Raw genomic sequence first — 16,297 nt, forward strand, 5'->3', positions numbered from 1 at the left:
ATACGTTAAAATAAAAAATAAACTCACAATCAGAAAAAAAGGCTGACGTCAGCGATCCGAACCATCGCGATATGTTGTGGATGGCGTAAACACAGATCTCCAAAACATATGTCGGCATCCACCCTGTTTAAACTCAAAAGTGACCTGACTTACAGATCTACAAATCAGACGAGAGCATCCACAGCGGCGGTGGCAAGTTTGTTGCAGGTGTCTCTGCACTACACGAACCAGAACCTCGAACCGGGACCGGCAGCAGAACTCTGAACCGGCCAGACAGGACAAGATGAGCTTCTTATTGTGAGTTTGACTCTATGATTGAGATGATTATTTATAGAGTAATACCAATTTACTCCTTTAGCTTGTCTTGCTAAAGAGCTGTTTGAGTTTTATTGGACCGAGCTGACTTCAGTTCTGCGCGTGTTGATCGTTTAATGTGTCAGTATTTCATCCTGACAGCTGTGCTAAAATGTGATATGTTTTCACGCGAATGCCTCAGCATCGAGATTAACCCAATTCTGGCACATTGGCACCGGTTTCTTGCCTCTCTGATGTGCTGGGCTGAAGGGGGGCAGATCTTATGTAATGCATGTTTGTTTCACACTGTGCTGTTCAAAAAGCACGTTGTGTGTCTTGTCACTTGTTTCAGAGGTCAGAGAGTTGCATTGTGTCCAGAGCCTGTGATGCATTCAAAGTTGGAAAACATCCTCTGAAAATATGTTGTATGCTGAGAAGCAGAGCATTTGATGAAATAGCTTGAAATGCAATGCAGTTTTAATTGTTATCAGGCAGTGCATGATGCTGCACCTGCCATATGAATCTCCTTAAGAGTGTAAACAAGAAGTTAATGTGTTTTATCCGCCAGAAATGCTGTTTAATTCAATCTAATCATATCTTTTTGGGAGGGAAGGGGGGGGTATTTGCTTTCTCTGTAATTACTTTAAAGAACATGTTTACATCTTTAGTAAGAGAGTGAGGAAATCAGTATGTCTCAATCTCAGTCCTGGGAGGATCTTGTTTGTTATGATGCATCTGAAATTTCATTTACTGATAAGGTTGTCTGGAGCCATTAGAGAAGTTTATCATAAGAAAACCAGCTTCCTCAAAACAGCTGAGAATGATTGCATTTGGAAAATCTCCTGAAGCTCTTGTGATGGTTCGTCGGAAGCATGTGATTTAAGAGAAGTTAAGAACAAGGACAGACATGTGACAGTCATTGCCATTGTGTTGTCTTGAGATTTGAATGATAAAAAATGCTGATTGGCGTGTGCATTCATTTAATGGGAACCAGATAAACTGGATGTCTGTGTCTTAAGATGAGAAATATGTAACACACACACACACACACGTGCTTCTACAATCCTGATTATGTGGTATGTCGTATAGCCTATTTCGACATTCATTAATTGCCTTTTTTTGTTCCATCTCCTCCAGCGGGAATCGTTCGTCTAAGACGTTTAAGCCGAAGAAGAATATTCCAGAAGGTTCTCATCAGTATGAGCTGCTCAAACACGCTGAAGCCACGCTGGGAAGCGGGAACCTGCGCATGGCCGTCATGCTTCCTGACGGAGAAGATCTGAATGAATGGGTGGCTGTCAACAGTAAGAGTCAAGAGTGCTGTCATATTTATTAATTATGCCCTCACACACATCCTCAAATTGAATCGTTCCTTCTGTTTCTAGTGTGGTTTGTTACTGCAGATGTTTCTCTCTCTGTGTTCGTTTGCTTTTCTCATTTTCTTCTTAAAAGCTTTGACCCTTGACCTATTGATGACACCAAGCCTGACCCATCCTGTCATGACTGATCTCCTAGTCAGTCTCGACTCTCGAGAGACGCTGTGTACATTGCTGAATTACTAACACACCTCCCCCAACATTTTTACACACACACACATACAGTACAAGCCCGAAGTCTGAGACTAATACTAAAAATGCTGCTCTTTTGCATTCTTTTGCAATTTGTAACATTGGTATAGAAAAATTAGCACGATCAGTGTAACAAATAGAGTGAAAAGTTGTTTCAACATTTATATGACATTCATAATGTATTTAGTTTGTGTCTGTACTGATACCAATTTATAATAAATATAAATGTTCAACCAAGTAAGATAATTCATTAATATACACTGTCTGCCCCCCCCCCCCCCCCCCCCCCAAAAAAAAAAATCACTGTTTGGAGTTAAATAGGCAAATGCTTAAGAGTCTATGATTGGATCATTATTAGGGGTGTAACAATATATCGTGTCACAATATATCGCAGTACAAAAATGCAACAATATGTATCGTGGATAGTTCACACAAAATACAATTTACCCTGTGAGAAAAACTTGAAGTTTTCAGAGTCAATACTACATTAAACTACAATATATTATGTTGAATATAATGTATAATAATGGGGGAATATTAGTGGGTCCTGATAATGCTTATGTTATAAGTCTTATGTTACCAGTAAAAAGTGGCCTACATTATTTTAAATATATCTAGCCAGTGACAGAGTGCAAGCATATTCGTCTAAAATAATTCTGCATTTTCAGGTTCAGAATCATGAATATATTTATTCTGGTGTCACCATTGTCCAAGCCTATTCATTTACACCCACAATGTTATATCAAATTTAGCATTTAATCAACAATAAATTTTTTCTTAACCTTTTATCATATGTCTTGGAGTATCGCAATAATATCGTATCGTGATATGTATCGAATCGTGAAATTAGGGTATCGTTACACCCCTAATCATTATCGCAGTGATTATGATGTTTCTACATGTTATATGTTTGACAACAGTTCTTCTAACCCTAACTGATGGAGTGTGTAGCTTTTCATTTCTTAAACAACCATGTAGGAAAACACATCATGGCCATATTCCAGGATGACAATGTCAAGATTCATCAGACTCAGATTGTGAAAGAATGGTTAGGAGGAACATGAAGAATCATTTCCACACATGAATCGGCTCCTCTGAGTTCAGATCTTAAACTCATTGAAAGTGTTTGGGATGTGCTGGAGGAGACTTTACAGAGAGCTGGACTCTTGCATTAACAATACAAGATCTTGACCAAAAATTGATGCACCTCTTGATGGAAATAACATCACATTCATTCCAACCATTCTAATGATGCATTACAGATAAATTATAGAGAAAAAAATGAAGTTGCATGTTTTTGTTTGGTTGTTTCCACAGCGGTGGATTTCTTTAACCAGATTAACATGCTGTACGGCACCATCACAGATTTCTGCTCGGAGGACAGCTGCCCCGTCATGTCCGCGGGACCAAAGTGAGTGTGTTTGGACAGTGAAGAATGACTGGGTCCGTCTCTGCTGCTTCACCCATCTCTTTTCCTTTAGATACGAGTATCATTGGGCAGATGGGACCAACATTAAGAAGCCTATCAAGTGCTCTGCTCCCAAGTACATCGACTATCTGATGACGTGGGTTCAAGACCAGCTGGATGACGAGACCCTGTTTCCTTCTAAAATAGGTAACCTGTAGACATTCACACTGCACATGTTAGCAGTAGCCATACTTAGCCATATAAATATGGTGGAACTTATGTATCAGTATTTCAACAAATTGTTTTGCACAAAGTTAATGTGAACTCTATCCATTTCCAGGTGTTCCCTTCCCCAAGAACTTCATGTCTGTGGCCAAGACTATTCTGAAGCGTTTGTTCAGAGTTTATGCCCATATTTATCATCAGCACTTTGACGCGGTCATGCAGCTTCAGGAGGAAGCTCACCTCAACACGTCTTTCAAACACTTCATCTTCTTTGTACAGGTGCTGTCACTGTTTTATACTTATTATAAACATCCTAAAATGATGAAAGAGGCTGTTCAGAGTCAAAATCACGGCCTAAAGTGACTGACAGCTTTTTTTATATGGCAACTACTGCAGTATGACAAAAGATATCAGTTAAAAATCCAAATGAACCATTTCACTGCCAATCAAAATCTAAGTTTCCGTCCAAAGTTGTGAAATTAACTTATGCGCAAGATGTCGCATAAAACATTTGCAAATAAAGCACCGTTTCTGTCCAGTGAGTCAAGAACAAAATCATCACTTCCTGATAAACTAAATATCACTATGAAAAGTAGGAGAAGCCACTGTATGTAATAATATAATGTTTGGGAACACAGTCGTGTAAAAGAGTTCTGGAAGGTAATTCTACCGAACCACTTTAATGACAGACTTTGCTCGGGCCTTTCAGAACAACCAAAACAGCATTTCAGATGCTGGTTAGTCCAGTTATTTCATCCCATTTCTTTTTTAATGCGCATCGAGGAATTTATTTGGTAAATGTGTTTGCATTGTAATTTATGCGCATGTTTTCTTATCAGATAAAACAATTATCTGACTCAGACGAGCATTATGCGCATTTTAGAATTAATGCGCATTTTTCGTCCACCGTTTTTTGACGCGATATCCAAAAATGCGCATAAAAATAGGTGGATGTAAACATTGCTATAGTCTGATTGTAGGCTTTATACATTTTAAGCAACTTGCTGCATTTAATATAGTTTTCAAATTATATGGAGTGACCTGTGTGTGCGTATATGGTTTTACAACAGCTTTGAACACTAAGCACTTCTAAATACCGCTCATGTTTTTTAAAAACAGTTTTATGATGGTTAGAAATTATGTTTTAGCTGTTGCATTGCTTATCTAACTGCAGTGAGAGCCGCTCAGATTTAAATTTATATGACATAATGTAGTTGCCAGTAAAATTATAGTTTACTCAAGTGATAAATGTTAAAAGAGTTGCTTAGTTTTTGAGTTTGTATTTATTTATTTTTGAAAGAAATGAATACTTTAAATCAAACATATACCCCTGGTTTCACAGACAGGGCTTAAGACTAGTCCTAGACTAAAATGTAAGTCTGAGCTGTTTCCACTGAAATAAACTTGCACTGACTGATCTTAAAAATATATCAGTGCCTTTTTAGTTTTAAGATGCACATCGGTAATGTTTTTTTCTAAGCATGTTTATAAAAATTACTTAAATGTCCTAATTGATCTATGGTCTAATCCTGGCTTAGTCTAAGCCCTGTCTGTGAAACCGGGCCCAAATGTATCAAAAGTAATCAGTAAATTAATTTATAATGTTACAAAATATTTCTATTTCAAATAAATGCTGTTCTTTTGAACTTTCAATTCTTTAATGAATGTATCATGGTTTCCTCAAACATATGAAGCAGCACAACTGTTATCAACATTGATAATAATAATGAGAAATGTTTCTTGAGCAGCAAATAATCATATTAGAATGATTTCTGAAGGATCATGTGACACTGAAGACTGGCAGCTTTGATCACTGGAATAATATTCGTATTGAAAACAGTTTCACACAATATTGCTGTTTTTAATGTATTTTTGATCAAATAAATGCAGTTTTGGTGAGAAGAGACTTCTTTTAAAATGATTACAAAAATCTTAGACTCCAAACTTCTGAACTTGATTGTAGTGTTGATGTTCCTGAATTTAAAATAAACGGTGCTTATTTTGTGTGTTTTCAGGAGTTTAACTTGATCGACCGTAAGGAGCTGGCGCCTCTTCAAGAGCTCATTGAGAAACTCACAACAAAAGACAGATAAACTGAGAAAAGAAGTTAAGAATGAAGAAAAAAAAAGATCCTGCTCTCTCTTCTGACTCTCCCGTCTCTCTTTTGCTTTGTACAGATGATTTTAACCACACAACACTGCTAGGCCTAGTGTAGTGAAAGTACAGGATCAGCACAATACTAATATCTGTACATGAATCAATCCTGTTCACCTGATGTGTGGCAGTTGATGACAAAATGATGCCTGGGTGAAATGGCTATATATGATTTTTAGTTTCTCAAGTCCTTCACATTGTTTAGTTTGGTCACTGAACGGGAGGGATTTTAACCCATGAGAATTGAACTAAGTACGTGTTTGCATGGTGCCTGTGCCACGTTAAAGCAGCCAATGGGTGATTCGCTCGCTTCGGCTAGTGTGAATGTTTAAAGGGTGTTTGAATCTTCAATGCCTGTAATGCTGACAACAGAAAGATAGAGTTAAATGGATATTTTCCTATGCAATGAAGCTCTTGTTATTTGTCCTTATTCATATTATTGGACAAAATTGTTTATATCAGAGATTTATCGAGCCTGTTCGTTCATGATCTCTGTCTGGTCTGTGGATTTAATATCGGTCACTATGAAGGTTTATTTTAGCTGTGTTTTGAATACCGAAATATGAATTGTGCATGCTGGAGTTGCTACTTTATGCCGTGCGTCAGAGAAACGAGAAATGTATGATAACGGCTGTCTGATTAGACATTTGTTTTGCACAAGCAACAACCATTGAAGTTTAAGTTTTGCATTCGTACAACTCGGTTGCCAAACTTTGATTGGTTTCCTTCGCATGACACCCATTTGAAATACACTTGTATTCTGAAATATTCAGTGTGTCGGGTGAATTTCGCTTTATGGTTTGGTTGTTTTGAGTTGTTAGGGTTTGATATTGAGAAATGAAGTTAGTGTGTGACTGTGGAATTTTCTTCTCTACTTCCATTTTAACCCTTTTTTCATCTCTGTTCTTCTACTACCACTTTTATAAATGTGTGTTAGAAATCCGTTTGTTAGTTTAAGATTTGTTGCTTTGGACATTTTGAAGTTGAAGAATTCATATTGTTTCACGAATGTAATCATTTTAATTCTGACGGTTTGAACTATGCCGTAGTGTAAAAGTGCCAGCTGCTGATTAATATTGGACATATTTGAAGTATTTATAGAGAGATTTTTGTCACTGAAATGAGAATATATTTTCCCTGAATTGTAAAATAGTTAGGGTAAGATTAGATATGTAAATATGCGAGCTGCCTCAGACATTAAAGGGATAGTTCAGCCAAAAAATGAAAATTGTCATAATTTACTCACCCTCAAGTTGTTCCAAACCTGTGTGAGTTTTTTCTTCTGTTAAACACAAAAGATGATCATTTGAAGAATGTTGGTAACCAGACAGTTAATGGACCCCATTGACTTCCATAGTACACCCCCCCCCCCAGACAGTTAATGGACCCCATTGACTTCCATAGTACACCCCCCCCCCCAGACAGTTAATGGACCCCATTGACTTCCATAGTACACCCCCCCCCCCCCCCCCCCCACACACACACACACTATGGAAGTCAATAGTATATCTTTTTGTGTCCAGCAGAAGAAAGAAACTCATTCAGGTTTGGAACAACATGAAAGTGAGTGAATAATGACAAAACTTTCATTTTTTGGGTGAACAATCCCTTTAAATCGATTTCCTGATATTGTTGTAGTTTACATTAATAAAACGATATCACTAACTGATGTTATGATATTTTTGCTGTACATACTAGAGCAAATAAAACCCTTCTCTAAACACGTTGTATTTATTTATTTTGTGATTTTATATCTTTATTTATTTTAATATGTACAGGAATCAACAGTGTTGTAGACTTGTTTTTATAAATTACTATTTATTTTTTTTATTTACTTTTTTTTTTTTTTATACAGTCATTCGTTCTCAGGTGAAAATGCGTATTTTTAATTTAATAATGAATGTCGTTTAAAACAAAAACAAAAAAACAAGTGTTATGTCAAGCATATGTCGTGTGGTTTGAAAGCAGCTGTTTCCGGTGGAAGGCTCTGCCGTTTGAGCGCCAGAATTTAACGTCCCGTCTGTTTTCCGGGTAACTTACTAACTGACTGTAACTGAACCGAGTGTTAATGCACATTTCTGCATTGCTGGATAAAAAATAAAATGTCTCCAACAGCCAAAAGAGTCTGTCCCAGTCCTCTGGATGACAGTCTGGAGAAAATATTGAAACGCATCTCAGTTGAAGGCAACATTGGTAAGTCATTCATTGTATTTGTTAGTACTGTAAATCATATTTAATTGCTGGACTGAACATAACTATTGAATGCTACAAATCCAGTTTTTATAACTTATACATGAGCTTGCATAGATTGTGGCTTATGAAATTAGTGGTCTGACTTGTGAAGAAAAATACATTTTATGTTTATAAATTTTTATACACTTTCAAAACGACATTGACATTGGCGAACACTTCCGGTTATGAGATTTCTAGTCACATTAAATATTTGTTTGTGTGTATATTTCGACTTTGTCTCTCTTAAAAATTAACAAAAAAATTGCTGTTAAAATCTAAGAATCGTGCAGCGAAAGTTGGGTTGTGATTGTGAATATTCGTTTTAAACATCTAGTTTCCGCCTAAAAGCGCAGGTTATGAGTGGTTATTTGACTGTTGTATATGAGGTTTCTGTCGTTTATTCCAGTCGTATTCTTTAAATATGATTTTTATCTGTTATTGTCCTGTTCTAGCGGCGGGTAAATCCACTTTTGTTCGCTTGCTGGAGGAGCATGACAGAGAATGGGAGGTAGTACCGGAACCCATCGCTAGGTGGTGCAATGTACAAACTCATCACAACGACCATGAGGTACAGAAATAACTGATAGAAATATACAGTACAGGCCAAAAGTTTGGAAACATTACTGTTTTTAATGTTTTTGAAAGAAAAAAAATGTAATATTGTGATATATTATTACAATTTAAAATAATTGGTTTTCAATTTATTATACTTTAAATTATCATTTATTTCTGTGATGCAAAGCTGAATTTTCAGGATCATTACTCCAGTCTATCACATGATCCTTTAGAAATCATTCTAATATGATGATTCATTATCAAAGTTGGAAACAGTTGTGCTGCTTAATATTTTTTCATAACCTGTGATACTTTTTTAGGATACTTTGATGAATAAAAAGTTAAAAAAATAAAATAAATAAAAAATAGAAATCTTTTGTAACAACAATATACACTACTGGTCAGTAATTTGGGGTCAGTAATTTTTTTCTTTCTTTTTTTTAAATAAATCAATACTTTTATTCAGCAAGGATGTGTTAAATTGATAAAAAGTGATAGTAAAGAAGATTTATATTATTAGAAAATATTTTTTTATTTTGAATAAATGCAGTTCTTTTTAACCTTTTATTCATCAAATATATTAGGCAGCAGAACTGTTTCCAACACTCATAATAAATCACAATATTAGGATGATTTCTGAAGGATCATGTGATAGACTGGAGTAATGATCCTGAAAATTCAGCTTTGCATCACAGAAATAAATTATAATTTAAAGTATAATAAATTGAAAACCAATTATTTTAAAATTGTAATAATATATCACAATATTACATTTTTGATCAAATAAATCCAGGCTTGATGAGCAGAAGAAACTTCTTTCAAAAACATTAAAAATAGTAATGTTTCCAAACTTTTGGCCTGTACTGTACATTATTGTATAAGGTAATATAAAAATATAATTATATCTTACAAATATAGATTGCCATTGATAAGAAACTGCCATAGTAAGTAACTAACTCATCAATTCACCCTGAAAATATGCACACATGTCTTGGCTTTAGATAACAAAATGTTTAAACAAGAGGCATTTGTTTTAATGAAACAGAACAAACACGTTTAAAACAAAAACATTTTACTAAAAGTAGTTTTCTGGGTCAGTTCTGAGTGAAGATGGCACTTGGTTGGATGTTTTGTTGTCTAATGTTATGACATTCAGACAAAGCGTCCAAATATTGTGTGTGGTCACTGTCCGTTACTTGTTTATGACATGTATGACAAATAGGCCTGTGATCCTGGAAACGGCTCTGGCAAACACTGGCAGATGGTTGAGTCCTCAACAGCTGAGCACTCAAGCAGAACAGATGCCTTCTCACACACTCACTACCACTGATAAATATAGTGTTAAGTCAATTACATCTTAATTGAATTCATGTTTTCAGTCGGAGAGTTGGAGGAGGGTCCTTGTCTCTTTCAAACGTGTCGAGAAGCTGGTCTTTATGTTAGTGGCTGTTTCTATGACTCACAGTGGACATTAATGGCATTTGACCCAATACTGAAGTGTCACTTAAACCTATTTTAGCAGGTTTGTCTGCAAATGCCACTGTCCCCTACTTTCTGTGACAGATTATTCACACTGTAAAAGATCACTTAAAAAATCCATTAACCCTATAATATAATGTTACATCCCAGGATGTATTTTGTTTTGTTTTGTGTACAGTAGTAATAGTAATTAAGAGTGTTCTGATATAGGTTTTGGACTAGTGTTTTGTGCTGGGTGTAATATATATTTAATATGTGTTGTTATACAATTTTTCAATCAAATTGAATATGTGTGTCTGAGTATCTTGAAATAATTAAGATTTTTGAAAGAATATTTATGTTATGACATTAAAAATTAGAAGGCATATGACACATTCAGCTTTGCATCAAATGAATAAATTGCATTTTAAAATATTTCACAATATTACTGTTTTTACTGTATATACTGTAAATACATCTTTGAGCAAGACTTCTTTCAAAAACATAAAAAATCTTAATAATAATAATAATTATTATTATTATTGTATTTACCTGTAGTGTAAATAATCATAATTTATCAGTTTGGTTATTATAATTACTGATCAATGTTATGCCTGAAATATATATAAACCTGTATGAGTTTATATAAAATCCTATAAGTATATATATATATATATATATATATAATCAGCCATAACATTGATCAGTAATTCTAACCGAACTGATTAATTTAATTATGATTATTTAATTATAATTTTATCTATCTCAGTTCGGTTAGAATTACTGATCAATGTTATGGCTGATTATATTTACAGGTGCTGGTCATAAAATTAGAATATCATCAAAAAGTTGATTTATTTCAAGAATTCAACTTAACAGGTGAAACTAATATATTATATAGACTCATTACATGCAAAGTGAGATATTTCAAGTCTTTATTTGTTATAATTTTAATGATTATGGCTTACAGCTTATGAAACCCACAGAATCAAAATCTCAGAAAATTAGAATATTACATGAAATCACACAGTAATTACACAGTGATACCATGGTCACTGAACCAGGTTTTGGTTCTTTTGGCAGTGTGGGCAGGTGCAAATCCTGCTGGAAAATGAAGTCAGCATCTCCATAAAGCTTGTCTGCTGAAGGAAGCATGAAGTGCTCTGGACATGTCCTGGTAGACGACTGCGTTGAGTGGACAGCACAGTGGACCAACACCAGCCGATGACATGGCTCCCCAAACCAACACAGACTGTGGAAACTTCACACTGGACTTCAAGCATCTTGGATTGTGTGCCTCTCCATTCTTCCTCCAGACTCTGGGACCTTGGTTTCCAAATGAGATGCAAAATTTGCTCTCATCAGAAAAGAGGACTTTGGTCCACTGTGCTTTATTAAATCCAGAGTCAACGCAGCCGTCTACCAGGACATTTTCAGAGCACTTCATGCTTCCTTCATTTTCCAGCAGGATTTGCACCGGCCCACACTGCCAAAAGAACCAAAACCTGGTTCAATGACCATGGGATTACTGTGTAATTACTGTGTGATTTCATGTAATATTCTAATTTTCTGGGATTTTGATTTCGTGGGTTTCATAAGCTGTAAGCCATAATCATCAAAATTATAACAAATAAAGGCTTGAAATATCTCACTTTGCATGTAATGAGTCTATATAATATATTAGTTTCACCTGTTAAGTTGAATTCTTGAAATAAATCAACTTTTTGATGATATTCTAATTTTATGACCAGCACCTGTATATACTTATAGGATTTTATATAAACTCATACAGGTTTATATATATATAAGGCATAACATTGATCAGTAATTCTAACCGAACTGACTAATTTAATTATGATTATTTAATTGTAATTTTATCTATCTCAGTTCAGAATTTGAAGCACAAATATTAGATGCATAACACAAATGTGCACCGATATAACGTGCATGTGTTTGTTTCAGGAGTTGACCACCTCTCAGAAGAGTGGAGGAAACGTGCTGCAGATGATGTACGAGAAGCCCGAGCGCTGGGCGTACACCTTCCAGAGCTACGCCTGCATGAGCCGCATCCGCTCGCAGATCAGATCCACCAATGGGAAACTCCGAGAGGCGGAGAATCCTGTGCAGTTCTTCGAGAGATCGGTCTACAGTGACAGGTAAATGACAGAGTAAGGCCGCTAACATCCCTGGGGCAAACCAGACACGTGCATCTGAGTCTGTGATTGTTATACAACCATTATTATGTACTAATCGGCTTTTTGTTTTAATCATATGATTGGTGTGTTGCAGGTACATCTTTGCCTCTAACCTCTATGAGAGTGAGTGTGTGAATGAAACCGAGTGGGCGATCTATCAGGACTGGCACAGCTGGCTGCATAAGCAGTTTGGGAAGCACATTGAGCTGGACGGCATCATTTACCTACGGGCGAAACCAGAGGTATGAACACTCACCCAGATGGGGTGATGAAAGTGTGTAATGTGAGTGTGCTTTACTGTGAAAAAGACAAAACCATGTGATTTTTGTGTTTCAGAGGTGTTTGGCGCGATTGCATTTGAGAGGAAGAGATGAGGAACAGGGAATTCCACTGGAATATCTGGAGAAACTGCACTATAAACATGAGTGCTGGTTACAGCACAGGACTATGAGGTATCAAACACAAGCCATTAGTGTCACACACACACACACATTCTTGTACATCTATCTTTATGAGGACATTCATTGACACAATGCAATCTCTAGCCGCTTACCCTAACCTTACCGATCACAACTAAGCGCCTAACCCTAAACCGACCCTTAACCTACCCTTAACCTATTATAACCTTATCCCTAAAACCAAGTCTTGACACTCAAACAGGCCTTTAAAGGCTCTCAGAAAGTGAGGACCGGCCAAAATGTCCTCACTTTACTCTCTTTGTCCTCCTCACTCCAATGGTCTAAAATTTAAACTGGTCCTCACAAAGATAGTTGTACAAGTACACACACACACACACACACACACACACACACACACACACGCACACACTTACCACAGGTCAAAAATTTGGAATAATTATGATTTTTGTTTTTTATGTTATGTTGAAAAGTCTCTTCTGCCCACCAAGGCTGTATTTATCTGATCAAAAATACAGTAAAATGTTGAATTATTAATATTGTTTAAAATAACTGTTTTCTATTTGAATACATTTTAACATGTATTCTTCCAAAACAAGCTAACTGGATATGCTCCAGGGGTATAAATGCGTAGCTACTGGTGCTCGTTCGATAAATGAGAGGTAAAGACACTCACGTAGTTTAACTAAAAAAAACCTGGGCTAATTCATTAAAACATTAAAAAGGTTGATCAACGCATTCCACCTACAAATCCCTCTTCAGGATACACTTATATTTCAACATGTAATTTACTCCTGTGATCAAAGCTGAATTTACAGCATCATTACTCCAGTCTTCAGTGTCACATGATCCTTCAGAAATCATTATATTATGATGATTTGATTCTCAAGAAACAATTATTATTACCGGTATTATTATTATTATTATTATGTGCTGAGCAATATTTTTGTGGAAACCATAATTCACTATCATTCAAAAGTTTGGGGTAAGATTGAAATATCTTGTTGAACTTTCTATGCATCAAAAATTCCACAAAATATTAAACTGTTTTTAACATTAATAATAAGGACCATTAGTAATTGTGCACCAATAATAATTAAGCACCAAATCAGCATATTAGAATGATTTCTGAAGGATCATGTGACACTGAAGACGGGAGTAATGATGCTGAAAATTCAGCTTTGATCACTGGAATAAATTACATTTTAACATGTATTCAAATAGAAAACATTTTTTTTTTTAATTGTAATAATATTTCACAATGTTACTGTTTTTACTGTATTGTTGATCAAATAAACTAGTTGTGTGTATGTGAGAGAATGGAATTTATTATTTTATATTTATATGTTTTATATATTCACTTTTTAAGGATGTAAAATGTAGCGAGATGATAAAAAATGCATTATATATATATAATGCATTTTTTATCATCTCGCTACATTTTACATCCTTAAAAAGTGAATATATAAAACATATAAATATAAACACATATATATATATATATATATATATATATATATATATATATATATATATATATATATATATATATATATATATATATATAATACAATCATACATACACATTTATACATATATATAATGTACCCTCATTGTGTGTATGTGTGCAGTATGGACTTTGAGTATCTGAAGGAAGTGCCAGTTCTTACCCTGGATGTTGATGACGATTTTAAAGACAACAAGGTCAAGTGTGCGGATATGATTGAGAAGGTACAACACACACAGACACACACTTCAGTCTGTTATCATAGAAGAAGCGTTGAGTTGTCACTATGAATATGTTTTTACATGTAAAAATTAATTCAAAAGTGAATGTCGTCATCATTTACTCACCCTCATTATGACATTCTTACACCCATACATCCATCACCCAGAGCATGTGTTGAGTGCAAGTCTGTGACGTTTTTCAAATGTGGCAGAACTGAAGTTGTGTCTTATGATGAGGGTCAATACAGGGACCATTATGTACTGTAGAAAATGCATGTTATACATGATTAATACTCTAGTCTAGAGTCCCCCACACACACACCCACACACAAAATTTATTTTCATGCATGCACGCATCACATGCAATAAAGTAAAATATGAGGACAGTTTCTGTTTAAAAGTTGATTCATTTTTTTTTTTTTTTTCAGGTAAAAGAGTTTCTGAGCTCCCTGTGATTATGATGAGAAATGTTGCTTGATGGACAGAATAATTTAACTTTGTCTATTTTTTTTACATTTCGAAACTATGAAACCGTAGTGTCAATTTAGCACTTATCAAAGTTTTTATGTAAATTGTTTTTACTTTTATGCTTTATGAATTAAATAATAATATTAATTTTCACTTTTATTTCTCACTTTTATTTCTATTACTTTTATAATTTTTTTCTAAAGAGCGAAGAATGCTCTCATAATAATCAAGGCTCCATTTACTTGATCAAATGTACATTAAACAGTAAATTTCAAATTGTAATTTATTCCTGTGATCAAAGCATCATTACTCCAGTCTTCAGTGTCACATGATCCTTCAGAAATCATTATATTCTGCTTCATGCTCCTTTAATTAATAGAAAGTTCAAAGATTTGAAATATAATTTTTTGTAACATTACAACATTATTTTAGCAATTTAATGCATCCTTGCTGAATAAAAGTATTATTATTATTTTAAACTTTTACTTGCTGACCCCAAACTTTTGAGTGGTAGTGTGTATATATTCAACCATTCTGCCTCAAAGGATTATTTGTCTGGCTTTAAAGGAATTGTTTACCCAAAATGAAATGAATCATAATTTACTCTCTTTCTCCTGTCATTTCAAGCCTGTGTGCTGGACAAGCATGATGGTGAGTGAGTAAATAATGAGGGTTGCTGTGATGTGCACAGGTGTGTGGTTATACTCCTGAACGCCCAGTTGGTGGCGTAGTTCTACAGGCCTTTAGGAACAGTAAAAATAACACTATTCCTTGAATTCTTCTTGTCAAAAATGCATAAGAACTGAGGCATCGACAATCATTTCTTAGGATTTTAAGTACAAAACAACTTTTTCTTACCAAAAACATAATCTTGAAACTTGAACTGGATGGCATTCCTGGATTTTTGTCTAAACGTTTTAGAACGTTCTGCTAAATGTTGAACAAGTCTACAATACCAAATACTTCATATTTCAGTATCAGGTGTTTAAGGAATCACATTTACCTTTAAGGGGCATCATTGTTTTGTAAATGTAATTGTTCAGGGAAAAGCCATTTATATAGTGTGTAATGTGTGTGTGTGTGTGTGTGTGTGTGTGTGTGTGTGCGCGCGTGTGCGTGTGTGTTTGGCCAAACAGTTGGCAAAGTACTGTTCAATCTCAGCAATTCTAGAAATCATGTTTATTTGGAAATCTTTTTTTTTTTTTCAAATCTGAAATTTGTTTTAATCTGTTGAATTATTAAAAAAAAATTGATTCCTAACGAAAATTCGCTTGTAATGTGGAATCAAATAAAAGTATATATATATATATATATATATATATATATATATATATATATATATATATATATATATATATATATAGGCCTATATATATATATTATATCAGTAATTACGCTTCACATGACTCCCCAAGCCATCTTTGGAGCCAGTGTATCTAAGGTATGTTAATAACAATAATTATCAAATATTATAATATAATATTGATACAGTTAGCATACTTAAGTCATACTAGTAATGAGTATTGATTGACTGAATATTTCCAACATTAAAGCTCTAGTAACTAGTATTGAATATTAGTATGGGCTAATATGAAT

General features: G+C 34.7%; 2 protein-coding genes across 2 annotated transcripts; both read left to right on the forward strand.

Moving 5' to 3' along the window:
- The first annotated feature begins 152 nt into the window (after nucleotides 1-152).
- On the forward strand, nucleotides 153-7,367 carry mob1bb (MOB kinase activator 1Bb). Its single transcript, XM_079898404.1, has 6 exons — nucleotides 153-297; nucleotides 1,432-1,598; nucleotides 3,180-3,273; nucleotides 3,344-3,477; nucleotides 3,611-3,774; nucleotides 5,511-7,367. Exons 1-6 carry the CDS (start codon nucleotides 284-286, stop codon nucleotides 5,586-5,588), a joined length of 651 nt encoding a protein of 216 aa, XP_079754530.1. The 5' UTR covers nucleotides 153-283; the 3' UTR covers nucleotides 5,589-7,367.
- A 226-nt stretch (nucleotides 7,368-7,593) lies between these two features.
- Nucleotides 7,594-15,281, forward strand: dck (deoxycytidine kinase). The gene is made up of 7 exons (XM_079847935.1): nucleotides 7,594-7,842; nucleotides 8,334-8,449; nucleotides 11,857-12,050; nucleotides 12,184-12,331; nucleotides 12,426-12,541; nucleotides 14,137-14,236; nucleotides 14,662-15,281. Exons 1-7 carry the CDS (start codon nucleotides 7,752-7,754, stop codon nucleotides 14,686-14,688), a joined length of 792 nt encoding a protein of 263 aa, XP_079704061.1. The 5' UTR covers nucleotides 7,594-7,751; the 3' UTR covers nucleotides 14,689-15,281.
- The last annotated feature ends 1,016 nt before the right edge of the window (nucleotides 15,282-16,297 follow it).

This window comes from Squalius cephalus (genome assembly GCF_949319135.1).
Source record: "Squalius cephalus genome assembly, chromosome: 17".
Classification (NCBI taxonomy): Eukaryota; Metazoa; Chordata; class Actinopteri; order Cypriniformes; family Leuciscidae; genus Squalius; species Squalius cephalus.

Bases quoted from the DNA above. Each gene is read 5' to 3' on its own strand.
- dck (XM_079847935.1), top strand. From the start codon at position 7,752: ATGTCTCCAACAGCCAAAAGAGTCTGTCCCAGTCCTCTGGATGACAGT. The intron at 12,051-12,183 runs GTAAATGACAGA...GGTGTGTTGCAG, and splicing joins AGATCGGTCTACAGTGACAG to GTACATCTTTGCCTCTAACC. The intron at 12,332-12,425 runs GTATGAACACTC...TTTGTGTTTCAG, and splicing joins ACCTACGGGCGAAACCAGAG to AGGTGTTTGGCGCGATTGCA.
- mob1bb (XM_079898404.1), top strand. The intron at 3,274-3,343 runs GTGAGTGTGTTT...CTTTTCCTTTAG, and splicing joins GTCATGTCCGCGGGACCAAA to ATACGAGTATCATTGGGCAG. The intron at 3,478-3,610 runs GTAACCTGTAGA...ATCCATTTCCAG, and splicing joins CCTGTTTCCTTCTAAAATAG to GTGTTCCCTTCCCCAAGAAC.